We start from the raw sequence: 18,634 nt of genomic DNA on the forward strand, positions 1-18,634 counted from the left end.
GACAGGACCACATGGCTTGAGTCCTGAACAGAAAAGGTGATCACATGCTTCAATGTTGGTGGAGAAGAAGAGAAGGGCTGAGGGAGGGGCTTGCTAGGCTTTTTATAACCTGTTCAGTCCCACCTCTCTGTTTCCTGTTCCTGTGTAAGAAATGTATTCTGATTGGTTGTCAGACTCCCATGGGGCCATGCATGGGCAACTCTCTAGGCTGTGTTTTGAATCCAGGTTTGGTTGAGTTCTCAGATGCCATGTGGTGAGTTGGGTAAAGTTCCTTAATCCCATCCCCCTACAGCTGAAGTGGAGAAGTCTTTATTATGTAAAGGGGACTAGCTTGGCCTTCTTAATGGCCCATTGATAAAGTATGGGCAGGAAGCTACAGGCAGCTATTCTGTCTTTTAAAACATGTTTATTTCTTTTCACATCCAGAGAAATATTCTGCCTTTTCAATATTTCCTAGGATATTTCATTTTTCTGGGAGAGGGCTGGGTGATAACTTCCTACAGTACAAACCCAAGAAATCCTTGCCTGAAGGACATGCACCTGAAAAATTGTTTGATACCACAGGAGTTGTGCTCTTTCCTCAAACTGCATATATTTATTCAGCTATCCACAACCATGTTGGGATGTGGCAGAAAGAGGAGGGAGAATTGCAATGCTATCCATGGCGATCTCATGCTACTCTTTTATGTATGTTGAGCAATGAAAGGGTACTATTGATTTAAATTTACCTGAAAGGATCCTTATGAATCTTTGCCAATCTGGTCTCCCTTAAATGCTTTGAGACTAACTCCCTAAATTGCCAATCTCCTGGAAGATCCAAGTTGGGAAAGCTGCCACTGCAGAAGATTGCACGGTTAATAAGCTACATTACCTAACCTATAAGCAGAACTTATAGGGAAATCCCCTGATTTGACTTGCATCCTGGTGCAGTTAATTTTGCAACTTGTGTCTGGTGAACTTCTATGTGTGAAGAATGGATACTTTGCTGCAGTCTGATTCTTGAGAGATGGGGGGGGGTATGTGCAACACACTGAAAATGATAAATGTTCACAATGTGGATTTCTTTTCCTTTATTTCCTATGATTAAAACACATTTTCAAAGGAGGAAATAGCAATATTTTACATGGGATTTCCCTGCCGAAGGAAAGTTGATTAAAAAGCAGTTAATGAATAATGAGGGAGCTCTTTCCCAATCAGATGTGACTTCGGTTCTTCACCTTTGGTACAGTTCAGCTTAATGACATGTCTGTTGTAACCTGCACAATTTGAGCAACTAGAAGAAAACAGCTTTAAAGTAAAAGTAAAGCCAGACTCAAAGATTTGCCTATAAACTGGACTGCGGTGGATTCACGTCACATCATCATTTTTGCTGATTTGTTTTGAAAGAGGATTCAGATTAAGGCCCCTTGCTGATCAGAACAAAAGAAAGAACTCAGTTAGCATTGATTCATCAGAATTGAACAAATCAGCCAATTGTTTCCCCCCAAAAAAGCTGGGCAGGGCAGAAAGGAAGCACTTGTAAATGTGTTTTACTCCATTATGCTTAATGGATGATCTTATAATCCCTGATGTAATGCTACTCCATAATGTTTCATTGTCACTTCTTCAAAAAATGCTGTGGTCTGTAAAGTTCAATTCAAAATTAAAAAAATATATATGAAAAAGATCACATTAGAATGGCAACTAAGCCATGGCCGCACCTTGGTTTGTAGTGGATTGAAAGAAGATTTTTTTTAATAAGTGCAATTTAATGGGAATTTTGAAATCCTTCCAGGGTCTGAAATGATTTCTAAAAAGAAGAAAAATAAGGTAGTGGCAGTCGTAAACCAAATGGTCCATTCATTTGAGTACAGCAGACTATTTCTTGATCCAACTGCAGTCCTCAGTTTAAAAATACAAAGAATGCCATTTGCTTCAATCAAACAAGCTCACACATTGCATTTTTCTATTAAGTGATTGATGTCTAGATCAGTAGTGGGTTGCAATTTATTTTACTACTGGTTCGCTCATGTGTGTGTGTGTGTTCACGCACTTGTGCAATGCTTCTGTGCATGCGCAGAAGCCCCTGAGTGGGTAGGCAGAACCACCTGCTGTTGGTTCGCCCAATCCGTGATGAACTGGCAGCAGCCCACCTCTGGTCTAGATATACCCCCCTTCCCTGATTTGAATTGTGAGCCGCCCTGAGTCCCCTTCGGGGGAAAAGGGCAGCATATAAATATAATAAAATCAAATCAATCAAATCAAATATACTTCTGCAGATAAGTTTGAGATGTAGCTTGTCTCCATGATGGTGCAAGTATAAGTAGATTTCTAATGTACAAGTTGCATTGTTTTTTTCTGCCTTGTTGTGTGCCCTTATAGACCTTCACAAATACCCACCCTAAAGGCTGCCAGTTCCCCATCAAGAATACACATCTCTATATTAATCTTTTCTCATCCAAATAATAAACATTTATAATTTAATGGAGAGTTATTCCGGTAATATGGAAATATATTACAAGGAAGGGGTTATTGTACCCATTTCTTGGATTGATTGAATTTGGCCAGTCAAGGCAGAGGGGGTGACTACTCCCCCACTAATGATTATACTATTAGTGTATGAATGAGAAAACACAGGTAAAGTTGGGGCAATTTGTCCTGTGGCCCCAGCTTCTGCTAGTTTGGATTACACATTAACTTTGTGCCCACAATCATGACTGTCATACAAATTACTCAGCAGAATCACAAGAGCATTGCGTAAGCCAGGCAAAGAATTTCTGAAAATATATACATTGGAAAAATGAACACATTTCAGATCCCATTTTTGCAGTTCTGAGATGGTCAAATTCTTTTCAGATAAAATACGAGTTGAATCTCGTTTTAGAAGATAATAGGAAAACAACCTTTAAGACATGGAGTACCGCATTAAGCTGTTTAGTGTAGGCCTGGAGATCTTCCCAGATCAGACAAGGGACAGCAAGTGGCCAAAATCCAACAGCAAGTTTTTGTTTTACAGAAAGGAGAAGCAAAATAGGAAAGGGCCCTGTGTAAAAGAGAAGACATTTTAATATCTATTCTCCACTTCAAGGGCTGAAAATGTCAGTCCTTGCCTTCTGGAGATGTCATTGTGTCCCTGCTGGGAATTCTAAATCACAACTAGGTGAGATGGGAGTAAAAAAACCTCTCAGATAAGAGCAGTGGTGGGATGCGGTTTGGTGAGTGTGCTTCGCACGCCCATGCAGCATTCAAAAAAATGAACTTTTTAAGCTTCAAAAACTTATCTTCTATGTCAGTGGCTGTGAGTAAAACAGCTGTTGCGTGGCAATCCACTGTGCCGCGTGAATCAGATGAGCTAAAAAACAGGGAAATATAGGACAGGAAAGCACAGGGGCAGGTGGGCGGAGCCAAATACCGGAACTACTGGTTCGCCCGAACCGATCCAAACCAGCTGAATCCCACCCCTGGATAAGAGTTGATTAAAAAGTGTAAGAAAATTATCTCAGGGGTCTTTATCTGCTTCTCTTTTGAAAACAGGTTACAAGATAACCAGGAAAAGGCTAGTTACATGTACATTCTGACTTCTCTAGAATTACAGGGAGGGAGGGAGGGAGGGAGGGAGGGAGAGAGAGAGAGAGAGAGAGAGAGAGAGAGAGAGAGAGAGAGAGAGAGAGAGAGAGAGAGAGAGAGAGAAGTGCCTATTTGACTGGTACAGTCATACAGAAATAAGAAAGGAAAGAAAATCTCCCTCCAGGCATTAATACATCTTCTGTTTAGTAGGCTAGAGCTGATGATGAATCTGCCTAACATGAAAGAGAAACAGTTTTGCTTTCTTTATCCTGTATATTGTTTCAAGTCCTACAAAAGATTAGTATTTTGTGCTGTCCTTACATGCCATATGCTCTTTGAATCATTATGTCAATTTGGATCAGCACAACATGTCCTCATATGTTCTTTGTTCTTTTCTTAGAACCAAGTTGAGGAAATAGGATTGAAATCCATTCTGGACTTGTGAATTTTATTTCCTCATTTTTGGTTTTACACCTGGATGATTCCTTATTTTCTCATCAAGTTCTTACTCATTGCAGACTGCAGTTTTAAGAGTTTATTCCATTTGTCTAGTCTCCCCACTTGTGAAACGTTAGAGAGATTTTATTTTTTTAAAAATGTGTATGTAATGAGATATCTACTTCAACCATCAACAGCAGTGGTGGGATTCACATTTTTTTTACTACCGGTTCTGTAGGCGTGGCTTGGTGGGTGTGGTAGGGGAAGAATACTGTAAAATCTCCACTCGCTCCCCACTCCAGGGGAAGATTACTGCAAAATCCCCATTTCCTCTCAATCGGCTGGGACTTGGGAGGCAGAGAATAGATGAGGTGGGGCCAATCAAAGGTGGTATTTACTGGTTCTCCAAACTACTCAAAATTTCCACTACTGGTTCTCCAGAACTGGTCAGAACTTGCTAAATATCACCTCTGATCAACATCCATAATGACTTATACCAATATCAGAATTATTGTTAAGGTTCGCTGAACAGTCAAGCTAAGTGCTTAGACTGGATTTGACATTTTTATAAATAATGTTATTAGGTTTTTATCCTGTTTTTTTAAAAATAACATGTTGGAAGAAGACTCCCTAAAACACTGATCTTGGGTATCTGACAAATATAAAACAGTAAGAAAAAATGAGTCTTTTTCTAAAGGCAAACTAATTTTTCCTAGAAAATTGTATGCTACAATGTTATTACAGATTTTATATTTATTTCTAATTATTTAATCTCACCTATTGCATTTTATCTCATTTTTTGTTCTGTACAACCTTTTCATCTGTCACAGTAGATTGGGATAATTATTTTTCTTACCTGTTTCTTGAATTATTTTTAGGAAGTTCTCAATTCTTTCTGTATGTTTAGAAATGGCTAAATCATTTTAATGAACAAAAGAAAGGGAAAGGATCAAACCTAGCTGCTAAAAGTTATGATTTATGTAACAAAAACTATGAAGAAATTGATAACTAAGAACACCATATACATAAAAAGATAAAGGTTCCCCTCGCACATATGTGCTAGTCGTTCCCGACTCTAGGGGGCAGTGCTCATCTCTGTCTCAAAGCTGAAGAGCCAGCGCTGTCCAAAGATGCATGGAGCGCTGTTACCTTCTCACCAAAGGTGATCCCTATTTTTCTACTTGCATTTTTTACATGCTTTTGAACCGCTAGGTTGGTAGAAGCTGGGACAAGTAATGGGAGCTCACTCCATTATGTGGCGCTAAGGATTCAAACCGCCGAACTGCCAACCTTTCTGATCAACAAGCTCAGCATCTTAGCCACTGAGCCACCATGTCCCTCACCATATACATAGATCTGCATAAAATATTCCATATGTGGATGGTTTACACCAGGGGTGTCAAACTCGCAGTCTGTGGGCCCAATGTGTCATACACTGGCTGCGCCCAACCCCATTTTAGCAAAGTGAGAAAAAAGTTATGATACGTCTCATAACAATATGATGCCACAAGTTTGACATCCCTGATTTACACAGTTAAAAAGTTCATTAGAAGTAAATAGATATAGTAATGGAGAAGATTATTCCTGTTAACCCAACTGCATGTACTGTATACACAATCTACGATCAGGTGGAATTTATGGGCATCTTCTATATCGTTTGTTTTTTTAAAGAAAAAATGATTTTAGGTGGCACTGTTACATCTCCAGATGAAAAGCTGCAAAAGCACCTGATTGTGCTATCGGGGAAAAGAAATGTTGCAGTTGAGATAACAATAAAATGTGACTCCCTCTCTGGATCTTAGGTCATAGGTTTATAAAAACACTTGGATTTGAATTATTCTTGGTAATTCCAATTTGCTCAGGCTTAAGGCTGATATATACAAGTCTTTGTGTGCAAATGAATGCTCAAAATGCAGCATTGTTGATAGCACATTCACATCTACAATGCCACATTGAGCACAATATTGTGAAACAAAGATTGACGTATACAGATTGTGAAAGGATCCTAAGTGACTACTGATTCTACTTGTTTTTATGAGTTATACCTTGTAGCACATTCCTTTCCTTACTAGTTAAAAGGCATGATGTACTGTCTTTGGGGGAGCTTATTCCCTATGTAAATTATGGCATGCCACCTTTCCATTCTCTTGGATAAAGGCAAAATGTCTTGATCAGGAAGCTCTTGCATGGCTAATCTATTCTGGGGGGTCATACAATGTAGTCCCTCGATGAAATAATATGCTGGAGATCAGTGACGTGCAGTGAGGATTATGGTTGGTGAGGCAAGAGCGTGGCAGCGGCAAAAAGCAACGTCCCCGCCGTTGTGTTCGAGAGGCCAGGTGTCTCACATTTATGGTGGACATAAACGTGAGACGCCTGTTGGACACAGCAGCGATAATGTCCCTGCCGCTGCCACGCTCCGCCACCTCGCCCCCCACCTCCTCCGACCCCACCGCTGTGTCCGACAGGCCAGGCATCTCACGTTTATGTCCGCCATAAATGTGAGACGCTTGTCGGACATAGTGGCGAGAACGTCCCTGCTGCTGCCGCGCTCTGCCGCCTCGCCACCTGCTTCCTCCGACCCCCGCGCTGTGTCCAACAGGCCAGGCCTCTCGCGTTTATAGTGGACATAAACGTGAGACGCCTGGCCTATCGGACACAGCAGCAGGGATGTCCCTGCCGCTGCTGCACTCCGCCACCTCGCCCTTCTGCCTCCTCCGACCCCATCGCTGTGTCCAACAGGCCTGGGGGCTCGTGTTTATGGTGGACATAAATGCAAGATGCCTGGCCTGTCGGACACAGCGGCGGGGACGTCCCTGCTGCTGCCGCGCTCTGCCTCCTCGCCCTCCTGCCTCCTCCGACCCCACCACTCTCTATTATATCATCTTTATAATATTGCATCTTCAAAGGGATTTGGTTGGTCTAAGTGAGCAAGGCACTGAGTAAAAGTTGACTTCCTTGGCTACTCAGTGCACTAAACTAATTTTCAAAGGGGAGGTCTAGCATACTTGTCAAATTAGTTCATGGAGATAAACTGCATTGAGTTGGCAGGTTTGAATTGCACGTCTTTCTAGAAATTGCATTGTTACCTCTAAACCTGTATTACTGTACCACAGACTCTTTTCTTTGAAAAGGAAGGTGTTTTTGACATACTGTATTTTCAAGGCTTTACAGACACATTACTATAAACATTATTCTTCACAACTTCCTTATGTATTTTGGTTATCTTTCATGAAGAAAGCTATATTTCATCTTGTTTTCCTTTTAAGCTTCTTCCTGGTTTGCATGCTGGGGTTTTTTTTTGCATTGCAATTTCCCCAATACTGTTTATATTTGCTTCTGTGTGGCTTGGCTTCATAATAAATTGAATTATGTGACTATTCCAAGTACTAATTATATCTGTTTTTCATTCTGTAAAGTCAGTTGTGTAATCTATCTGGCCTAGCAATTTCTGAAAGAAATTTAGGATTAGACTGTGGCAGAGTTCCCACATCTCATGTTATAACTACGATGAGAGTAAACTACAATGGGTGGCTTTACATTTCATGTTATCCATAAATCACACCTGGGATTAAATCATGCTATGCTTAATCTTATACCTGATGACAATCTGTAAAGCTCAGGTCAATTTAACTTTCTCTGTGCAGAGATGGACAGATTGACATTAAAAATAAAGGACAAAGAAGACACAGAATATTACTTACCATGGAACTGATTTTACAATTGGTTAGAGATAAGAGGTAGAAAATAGATGAAGAAAGATTATTGCTATGTATGAATTAAATATAAAGATGGTTTATAATTATAAATATGCTAATATAATTAACAGAATGATAAATAAGCTAATATAAAGAGAAATCTAGTTACAAATATTCTATTGCGTTATTATCACAATTGTATCACAGCAGCCAGTTATTTCGCCAGATTTGGCATTGATTACTAGTCGGGCCCCACCCAAGGGCCTAGGACGTCATAACGTATTTTCGTAATATGCGTGCGGATCCAAGCAGTGCGGCTTTTTGCATTTGATTGATGGTGATTTTGCATTGTGTTGTGGTTGTTGTTATTGTTGTGGTTATTGTTATTATTCTTGTTGTTATTGTAATTTCCAATGAATGATCTTAGCAATGTGGTCATGGAATTGTAGGTAGTCAGTCTGTGAAATTTTACTGCACTCACTGATCAATTGGTCGGCTGTCTCGTCTTTCTCATTACAGAGGCAACATTTGCTGTTGGTGGTAACATGTTGAATCTTTGCCTTCATGCAGTTTGTGGCTAAGGCTTGTTCTTGAGCTGCCAAAATAAAGCCTTCTGTTTCATTTTTCAGTGCTCCTGATCTTAATCAGTTCCAAGTTAGTTTTTGGTCAGCTTTGCCTTCATTATTTTTCAAGTATTGGCTATGCATAGCTTTGTTTTTCCAATTTTCAGCTTGCTTCTCAATTACTTCTTTCTTATATTCAGATTTTGACTTAGTTGTCTTTAAAAGGCCTCCTTTATTTACTTCCTTAATCATTGGTTCTTCCCTTTTCTGGATGTAATCATTCAAGCTGTATTTTTCTTCTTCCACAGTCTGTTTTACTAGTAGGAGTCCTTGACCACCCTCTGCTCTTGGTAGATATAATCGGTCAACATCACTTTTATGGTTCAAAGCAGGATTCATTGTCATAAGCTTCCTTGTTTTTCTGTCCAAATTGTCCAACTCCATCTGGATCCAGTCAATTATTCCTGCAGAGTATCGAATGACAGGTATAGCCCAGGTATTTATTGCTTTTATGATGTTTCCTCCACTCAATTTGGACTTTAATATCTTGCGAATTTGTCGAATGTACTTGGCTGAAGTTAATTCCTTGACTTTATTATGCATTAAATCAGAGGCCTCTAAAATCCCCAAGTACCATATTTTCACGACCATAAGGCGCACTGAAAATCCTAAAATTTGATCAAAAACCGGCAGTGCGGCTTATAACCCGGTGCGCTTTATATATGGAGCAGTTTCCCTCCCCAGCGCCCAGGCTTTCTCCTCCGTTCCTGCCTCCCGTCCCTTCCACCATCTGAGCAGTTTCCCTCCCCAGCGCCCAGGCTTTCTCCTCCGTTCCTGCCTCCCGTCCCTTCCACCATCTGAGCAGTTTCCCTCCCCAGCGCCCAGGCTTTCTCCTCCGTTCCTGCCTCCCGTCCCTTCCATCATCTGAGCAGTTTCCCTCCCCAGCGCCCAGGCTTTCTCCTCCGTTCCTGCCTCCCGTCCCTTCCACCATCTGAGCAGTTTCCCTCCCCAGCGCCCAGGCTTTCTCCTCCGTTCCTGCCTCCCGTCCCTTCCACCATCTGAGCAGTTTCCCTCCCCAGCGCCCAGGCTTTCTCCTCCGTTCCTGCCTCCCGTCCCTTCCACCATCTGAACAGTTTCCCTCCCCAGCTCGCCCAGGCTTTCTCCTCCGATTGGTTTTAATGGGGAGGTCCGATGGAATAGCGCTTAATGGGAGAAGGATTAATAGTTTCTCGGGTTCAAGCTGCGGATTCTAACTTTCACAAAGGGAACTAAAGCTGAGCAGGTAATTGCTTTATTAAAGCCGATTCAGTTCGCAGGAGATATTTGGTGCGCTTCTTTGAAAATCTCCCTCCCAATTCTGCCCAACGCCTCCCCGACCTTACTGGACGAACGGTGCGGGGGGGGGGGTGTATTATGTAGTGCGGAGTCCGAGGAGTGGCAGATGTTGCGATTTCGTTAGTAATTTGTTTGTTTGCGAAAGTTGCGCGCGGATGAATGTTGCAAAAAAAACGTGCGGCTTATAACCCGGTGCGGTTTATATATGAAAAAAGTTTGAAAAATTAACGTTAACTGATACTGCGGCTTATAATCCGGTGCACCTTATGGTCGTGAAAATGCGGTACTTGTAGCCTTCTCCTGGTTTTACTGCCTTTATCATTTCTTCATTCTCAAGTTCTATTCCATCATCTTCTATGACCTTGCCTGCTTTGGTTGCCATTGTTGCACATTTGTCAATTCCAAACTGCATATCAATGTCTTGGCTAAATTCTTTTGTGCTTTCAATTAATAAATTCAGTTCAGCTTTTTTTAACCAAACAATTCAAATCATCCATATACACAAAGTCAAAATTTTCAGTCCTTTCTTTGCAAGTTCATATCCATAGTTCATCTTCTTCAAAATGATTGTCAGTGGTAGCATTGAGAGTATAAAAAGTAGGAGTGAAAGGGAATCACCCTGGAAAATGCCTCGTTTAATTTCAACTTCACCCAGTACTTCTTCATTAGCTATAAGCTTCGTTTTCCAGAGGTTCATTGAAGTTTTCATGAACTTTTATATGTTGCTGCTGATGCCAAAGATTTCTTGAGGCATTTCTTGATGCAGCTATGGGGAACTGAATCAAATGCTTTCTTATAGTCTATCCAAGCCATGAACAGGTTGGTTCGTCTTTTCTTTGAATTCTTTAGGATTAGTTTGTCAATCAGCAGTTGGTCCTTTGTTCCTCTTGAATTTTTGCAGCATCCTTTCTGTTCTAAAGGAAGCAAGTTATTTCTTTCCAAGTATCCATAAATTTGGTTTGCAATGATACCAGTAAGGAGCTTGTATGTTGTTGGCAAACAGGTGATTGGCCTATAGTTTCCAGGATCCTTTCCTTTTTCTTTATCTTTTTGGATCAAAAATGTCCTTCGAGTTGTCATCCATTCATCATTTTCAGGTGTTTTTAAGATCTGGTTCATTTGGGCTGCCAATCTTTTGTGCACACTTATAAGTGCCTTTAACCAGAAGCCATGTAACTCGTCTGGTCCAGGTGCACTCCAGTTCTTCACTTTTCTTGACTGTCATTGCACCATTTCTTTTGTTATTTTCACATCTTTCATTTTATGCACTTTAATAGAATCCTCAATCTGTTTGATCCATTTTGCATTTCTGTTGTGTTTCTTGTTGTTTTCCCACAAATTCTTCTAGAATTTCAGAGCTTTCTCTTTATTAGGGTTTTCATTTGTTGTTACTCCATCTCCACTTTCTAAGCTCTTATAAAACTGGTGCTGATTTGCTCTGAACTGTGAATTTTCCTTGAATTGAGTTACTCGGTTTTCATATCTTTTAATCTTTTCAGCAACGGCAACAACCCTCTGCTTCAGCTCTTCAATTACTATCACAATCACTTTATTCTCCAAATCGTATCTTGCTTCCAGGCTGTTTTTGACCTGCTTGTTGTTGTTGTTGTTGCTGTTGTTGTTGTTATTTGGTTAATCTTTGGTGAGATTCACAGCCTTTGGGGCTGGTTGGTAGCTCAACAGCTCGAGTCCTAACCAAGGACCTAGGAACTGTTAAGGTAACGTTGGAGGATATAAGCTGTTCCAAGTAGGGTGGTTTTTGTAGAATCAGAATGTTCAAGTCTGATAAATTTAAAATTTCCAAATAGCAAGGTAGCCCTTTAGGTATTGCTCCAAGGGCTCCAATTACAATCGGGACAACAGACAATTTCTTTTTCCACAGTTGCTCAACTTCAATTTGCAAGTCTTGGTACTTTGTGATCTTTTCTTGCTGTTTATCTTCAATTCGCGCATCTCCAGGTATTGCAATGTCAATGAACCATACTTTTTTCAACTATTGTTACATCAAGTGTGTTGTGGGCCAAGTGCCTGTCAGTCTGAATTCTGACGTCCCACAAGATCTTGACTTTCTCATTCTCTAAAACCTTCTTAACTTGATTTTCCCAGTGGTTTTTGCTGTACTCAAATCCAAACTTTTGGCACAATTTCCAGTCAATGATCTTAGCAACGTGGTCATGGAATTGTAGATAGTCAGTCTGTGAAATTTTGCTGCACTCACTGATCAAGTGGTCGACTGTCTCGTCTTTCTCATTACAGAGGTTTATAGTTTAAATATAGTTTAAACACCAAATTATTTAGTCTAAACTAAATATAGTTTAGATTCAGAAACTTAACTACCATGCACTATTTGCCTGTGATAAACTTAAAATAGTCTTTTGTTAGTGACTGCCCAGTTTAGCAACTATCTGAAGGTATGTCACTGCTGCGACTGACTTCCATACCACTATCTCTGGATATGTTTATGCCACCAGCTCACATACATCTGATTGAAGAATTGAAATACTGGGTCAAATATAAGCCAGCAGTGTGCTGCAGCTGCCAAAAAATGCTGCTTTGGGTCACCCAAATGCCTTAGATTTGAATCGGTAAAGGACATAATAGTCACTGCCAAACAAACTCTATGTGGAAAAACATTCTGGAGTCTACATTCTTGAAAAGAACTATCACAACTTCCACTCTTCCCTGAGAGGTGGCAAGAATCTGTACAATCTCTAGTAAAGTAACAAGATAGTGGGTTTTTTTCACCATTCTATTCTTAAGTATCTGCAGTGAAGGAGATGAACTTGTCTCTTACCATTAAAGTGCTGCTCCTTTCAATTTCTATCCATTATTTTCAGTTTTTAGCTTTGAGTTAAATTCATGTTTACCAATAAAGAAATAATAAAATAAACAACAACAAAAATAGTTGTTGTTTTGCAAATGTTGCAAAAGTGACTACGAAGGCTCCTGGATTGGGGCTGAAAGGTGAAAGCGGAAGCAGTATGCTCCATCCCATATAACCCTAACCCTAACCTTAACCCTAAGAGTCAACAGCATATTTCTTTTAATCCTCTGTTCCCTGGGATTTGCATACCCAACACCTCTAACCATTTTCATAGAACTTGTTTTTTCAGATGCCTCTCCACGAACAAATGCCAGACAGAGATTGTACTTTGTATTCCAGATGTCTTCTGACAAGCAGCATAAAGGGAGGCTAATAAAAGTTATTTCCTCTTTATGCCTTTACTGCAGATATTTTGATGAACCATACTATTCACTTCAATGGTGACATGATTTATATCGCTCTTTGGTTCTTTAGCTTTTTGCAGCTACATTTTTCCAAAACCTTGTCTATTCAGCATTCTTTCTTATGACAACTATTTTTGCTAGATGAATCATCTCATACCAGAAGCAGTGATTCTATTATAAGTGTGTGGGAAGTGAAGTTGTATGAACCTCACAACCTCTGCCTGACATATGATTTAAATCCAGTAATCAAACAACTTGTCTTCTTAGATATTTAGGATTTGAATTAAGGTTTAATTAATGGACTATCTAATTCCACAACTAACTCAAATAATGCTCATATTGTGGTGTTATTTAAACATTGTTAGGTCTGGTTGCAAATCTTTATGTGAAAACATAATCCATACATCTGCTATAGTTGTATACAAAAATGGATTCATTCATCTGTCAAATCTGTATTCTGTCCATCTTGTTTTGGCTAATGGACTGCATAAATGATAAATTGAGATATAACCACCTGCTCTATCCTGCATTACAATATTACATATTTTCATTAGTTAAAGAGAAAATAGGTAAAGACATAAATTATAAAATGAGCTATCTTTGGTGAGCCAATAAATTATCTCATTCTGTTGCCCTTCTTCCTCAACTGGATATCATCCAAGGAACAATAACTTCAGTATTTATCATTCAGCAATGCTGAAGGAAATTGATGGGAACTGAAAAAGAGACTATATTAGGATTAAGTTGAATGAAAAAATATGAAAGACCCAACATTACATGATAGTAGAAACTAAGGGTGGTTTTCCCAAAAAGATATGGCCTCTCCTTTGTTGAGCTTCACTTTTTCCTTCGCTCTCTGATTCATAAACTTCTAACAATACAGTCATATGCTAGATAATACCTTGTTGAAGCCTGTTGCTAAGATTAGGTCTCAGTTACTCGCCTATGGTTTAAAATAGGTGATAATAATCCAATATTTAAAGTTGCAATACTGTTACTGAGATTGTTAATTGAGATGGAATGTGGAGACTATTATTTCTAAACAAATTGTTGGCTTGAGAAAAAAAAATGCCAACTTTGGAATGTTTTGTCAATTCCATTGGAAATACTTTTGTTTGCCAGAATTTTCAAAATCATAGCACAGTTTATTCTTGAATTAATTATTATTTTCTGATTTTTTTCTCCCTCTGGTTTATTTTGTTTGAATTTCAAATATTTCTCTAATATTTGAGTCGAGGTGGCGCAGTGGTTAAATGCAGCACTGCAGGCTACTGCTAGATCAGCAGTTCAGCGGTTCAAATCTCACCGGCTCAGGGTTGACTCAGCCTTCCATCCTTCCGAGGTGGGTAAAATGAGGACCCGGATTGTTGGGGGCAATATGCTGACTCTCTGTAAACCGCTTAGAGAGGGCTGAAAGCCCTATGAAGCGGTATATAAGTCTACTGCTACTGCTAATGTTTTTATTCGAGAGTGCATTTGCATAATATGTTAAACCACTGTTGCGGCCTAAAGAATACACGTGGCACCATTTCCCTTTCATTTATGTGGCTTATTTACCAGAAGCAGAATTTTACCTGATGTGTATTGTATCATCTAATCTACGGTGGCTGACATTTTTGTTTCTAGAAAACAAATGTTGAATTTCCTTTTCTGCAAACCAGTGATAATGAGTCAAATATTTAAAAAACCAGATGACATGAAAAACATATAAATCCCCAGGACATGCAAGGTTAGAGACAGAGGTGGTATTCAGCAGATTCTGACCAGAGGTGGGTTGCTCCCAGTTCGGCCTGGATCAAGCAAACCGGTAGTGGCAGCGGGGGGAAGCTCTGCCCCACTTGGATGTTTCTGCGCACAAGCCAACCGGTAGTAAAAAAAATAGAAACCCACCACTGGTTCTGACCAGTTCTGGAGAACCGGTAGCGGAAATTTTGAATAGTTCAGAGAACTGATAAATACCACCTCTGACTAGTCCCGCCACCATGTATTCTCTGTCTCCTGAGTCCTGGCTGATCGGGAGGAAATGGGGATTTTACGGTAACCTTCCCCTGGAGTGTGGTGGAAATGGAGATTTTACAGTATCCTTCCCCTGCCACGCCCACCATGCCACGCCCAACAAGCCATACCACACCCATCAAGCCACACCCACAGAACTGGTAGAAAAAAAAATGAATCCCACCACTGGTTAGAGGCTAGTTTAATGAACAGTTTCTTTCTTAGACAAGCAGGCAAGCTGCTGTTTTCACATTCAGGTCACTGAGCTTTAGCCTAAAAATTAATTTATTTTGGGAGAAGGCAAGAGTAAATTTAATCTGAAGCAGATGTTCTGAATAGAAAAAAGGGAAATATTGGACAAGTCTATATAATGTGTAAAAAGTCAGGATGGCAGTCATGATGGTGCGATCAAAACTCCACCTGTTTTTTTTTTTACAAATATTTTTCACCAGATTCTGCTGGCAGCCTGGGGACTATATTGGACTAACTGGGTAGGGTTATTTCATAGAACATAGCCATAGCATGCCTTTCAAATATACTCATAACTTCAATTAGATTGAAGTTCTTTCTGTTGCATAAAAATCAAATGCGATCCTAAAATAAAATGTTAAAATCCTGGCTGGAGTATGATAGGGTTGGGCCAATTGAAAGCTCACAACCTAAGTAAAGGTAAAGGTTCCCCTCGCATATATGTGCTAGTCATTCCTGACTCTAGAGGGCGGTGCTCATCTCCGTTTCAAAGCCAAAGAGCCAGCATTGTCCAAAGACGTCTCCCTGGTCATGTGGCCGACATGACAAAATGCCGAAGATGCACAGAACACTGTTACCTTCCCACCAAAGGTGGTTCCTATTTTTCTACTTGCATTTTTTTACATGCTTTCAAACTGCTAGGTTGGCAGAAGCTGGGACAAGTAATGGGAGCTCACTTCATTACATGGCGCATTCGAACCGCCAAACTGCTGACCTTTCTGATTGACAAGCTTAGCATCTTCCTAGAATTGTAGAGTTGAAGAGGACTTGGAGATCATTTACTCCAGGAGCTTCAGGGTAGAATTTGCAATACAGGATCCACTTTTACAATCCAAATAGGTAATTGTTAGTCTTGATATCAATACCACTTCAATAAAGAAGGGCTCACTATTTCCCAGTTATACCCCCTTCTACAGCTTATTAGAAACCTTTCCCAAGATTTAACAGAAATTCTCGTATTTTTCACTATTTCATTTAGGCCCTTCCGTCTGAAGTAACATAGAGCAGATATATTTTATTTCTGTGTGAAAGTTCTTCACATATTTTAAGAAATGGATTGCATCTTCCTTTAATTTTCTTTTATCTAGACAATTTCTTTGCCATTTCTAACCAGGATTGAAATCTTACGTGCTATTATGTTTTGGATTCCATCCACATAATTCAAGTGACCTCTAAGAACTAACATGTATTTTTATATGAATATATGAGTATTATTTGTCTTATTTTATTCCTTAGATATATTCTTTAAATTAATATATCTTAATTTTCTCCTCCATAGGGATTTCATTGCAAACATCAATTTTCTAGTAAGTATTATATTTTCATTCTTATTATATTTCATTCATTCTTAAGATCATGATCTCTGTGTTTTTATTAGAGTAAGTTGTTGTATTTCAGCTTTTATTGTACCCTTCACTCTTATTTTCAGAAGTTTATTATCTCTCTGCTCATGGCCACTTGAACTTGCATTCCTACAGTCCTTGAGTCAGCAGAAAAATACTCTAGCACAAGCTTCTTTATTTCAATTTCTAAGTCATTTTCTGTCTCAGTGATGAGGCCACCCAGTGGTACTGTCTACACATATTTGATATTAAGGAAAGGGATTGGTGGATTCTCTGGTTTCATTTTCTCTTTAATGGGCATTGCCTACTGATGAGAAAAATATGCACCTATCACTCTTTCTACTATGAGTTGGGGCTGGGGCTGGGATTGGGAGGACTGAAAGATTTTATCAGTTATTGATAAAATCAACAGAGTACTGACCTATGAAATGAAAAGGGGTCCCACTAATTTATTGGGCAGCCCCCTTCTCTCGCGAAATGATCCTCAGGGCAGCCGACGTTGGCCAAAATCAGTTGAGAGGAATTAGTGGGGAAGTAAGGTGGAATGGGGTCAGGGCTGTATTGGTCACAAATCATCTCCTTGTTTGTGCAGTGATGGTGGACTTATGACACACATGTCAAAGGTGAAATTTTGGGTGACACACCACTGCTCCCTAACTCCTGACAAACATTCTTGAAAGCATGTTCCATTTTTCAGAGACTTTGGAAGCTGCAGAGGCTGCATGAGGATGGTGTATGCTCTTGTGTTGACACTGGGCCCTGTGGGAGTCATGTGAGAAGGTCATGTTCTTGTGTAGCCTCCTGAGTCTCTGAAAATTGTGCAAGGCTAGGGCCTGTTTTCATGCAGTGTTCACAGCATTCTCCGAGGCTACTTAAAAAACAAAGACCTTGTGCAATCTGGAGCAGCCTCGAATAGGCCATAGGTGCTTGTCAACAGAAAGGGAATGCTGCCTATTGATGCGCATCTTGGGAAATGATGCGAGGAAACCATTTTGAGTGACTGTGATGGCCTCTGCTTCAGATCCAACCTCAATACTGCTGATAAGTGCCACTGTTCAGGGTGACCAAGATTGGGGGTAGAGGGAGAGAATTATTTCTGTTTTCTGAGAGAGAGGGAGAGGAGGAAGAGAGAGATAGAGACAGAGAGACAGAGAAAGAATGAGAGAGAATAGCAGGAGTGTCAAGTTAGGCATTTCCTGAACCCACCAAGTCCAAAACATTCACCATCACTGTCCTTAGTTTTATTTTGGACATATAATTAAGCAGGTGCAAGATCTGAATAGCATCTCTATTGTTATAGAGATTGAGCAATGGCAATTTCAATGATAAAAGAATATTAAATTCATTTTATATGTCATAGAGAATTGATACAAGATATTTTACAGCTAATAAGGCTAAATGATGGGTAAAACTAGTAGTGTTCCCCCCCCCCCCCAATGCTGGAAATGAACAGAGATTGGATCTTTCTTCCAAATCCAATGTTAATGCAGCAAAACTCAACAGTGTTGGAAATTAATTATTTGCAGAATGGAATGAAAACTGAAATTTCAGTTGTGATATTTCTATTAAACTTTACTAAGGCACACACTCCTTCAAATTATACTGACCTGGCATTGTTTAAGATAATAGCTGCAAGAATTTTATCTGCTTTTTTGGGGGGGGGGGAGATCCTTCTTTTCCGCTATGGAAGAATGGTTTATTAAACTACGAGAATATGCTTTGATGTCTAGAACAGGGGTCGGCAACCTTAAACACTCAAAGAGCCATTTGAACCCATTTCCCACAGAAAAGAAAACACTGGGAGTCACAAAATCCTTCTGGTGCCTAACTATTTCCTGAGTGGCTACAAAACTAGCATATGTAGTTGAATTAAACATTCTGTTTTCTCCTGTTTTCTTTTCTTTTCTTTTCTTGGATTTATCCATGGTTGGCCTAGTGGGGGCAGAAAAGCTCAATAACTCGCATGCCAGGGAGAGTTGCACATTGGCAGTTGTGATGCATATTTTGAGTGATAGGGAGCCACAGTGGAAGGATGAAAGAGCCACATGCAGCTCCAGAGCCGTGGGTTGCTGATCCTTGGTCTAGAATAACTTCATTGAGTAAAAAAAAAAAACACCTGTACAATTCAGTAATATTTTGAAATTATTTTTGGACTATGCTTTCTATGCATAGAATGGTAGCATAACCCTAATTTGGTCCTCTGATTTTTCATTTTGTGGGGTAGTGAGGGAGGGAAAGT

At 39.9% G+C, this 18,634-nt stretch overlaps 1 protein-coding gene across 4 annotated transcripts in view; it reads left to right on the forward strand.

Annotated features, from left to right (window-relative positions):
* LOC116511635 (putative interleukin-17 receptor E-like) overlaps nt 1-18,634 on the forward strand; it is a 63,698-nt gene that overhangs the window by 2,127 nt on the left and 42,937 nt on the right. For all 4 annotated transcript variants that reach the window (XM_032221789.1, XM_032221788.1, XM_032221792.1 and 1 more), the window contains exon 2: nt 16,332-16,359. In XM_032221789.1, the coding sequence (XP_032077680.1) occupies nt 16,332-16,359 (28 nt within the window). The remainder of the gene's footprint in view (nt 1-16,331; nt 16,360-18,634) is intronic.

This window comes from Thamnophis elegans, chromosome 7 (genome assembly GCF_009769535.1).
Source record: "Thamnophis elegans isolate rThaEle1 chromosome 7, rThaEle1.pri, whole genome shotgun sequence".
In the NCBI taxonomy this organism is placed as follows: domain Eukaryota; kingdom Metazoa; phylum Chordata; class Lepidosauria; order Squamata; family Colubridae; genus Thamnophis; species Thamnophis elegans.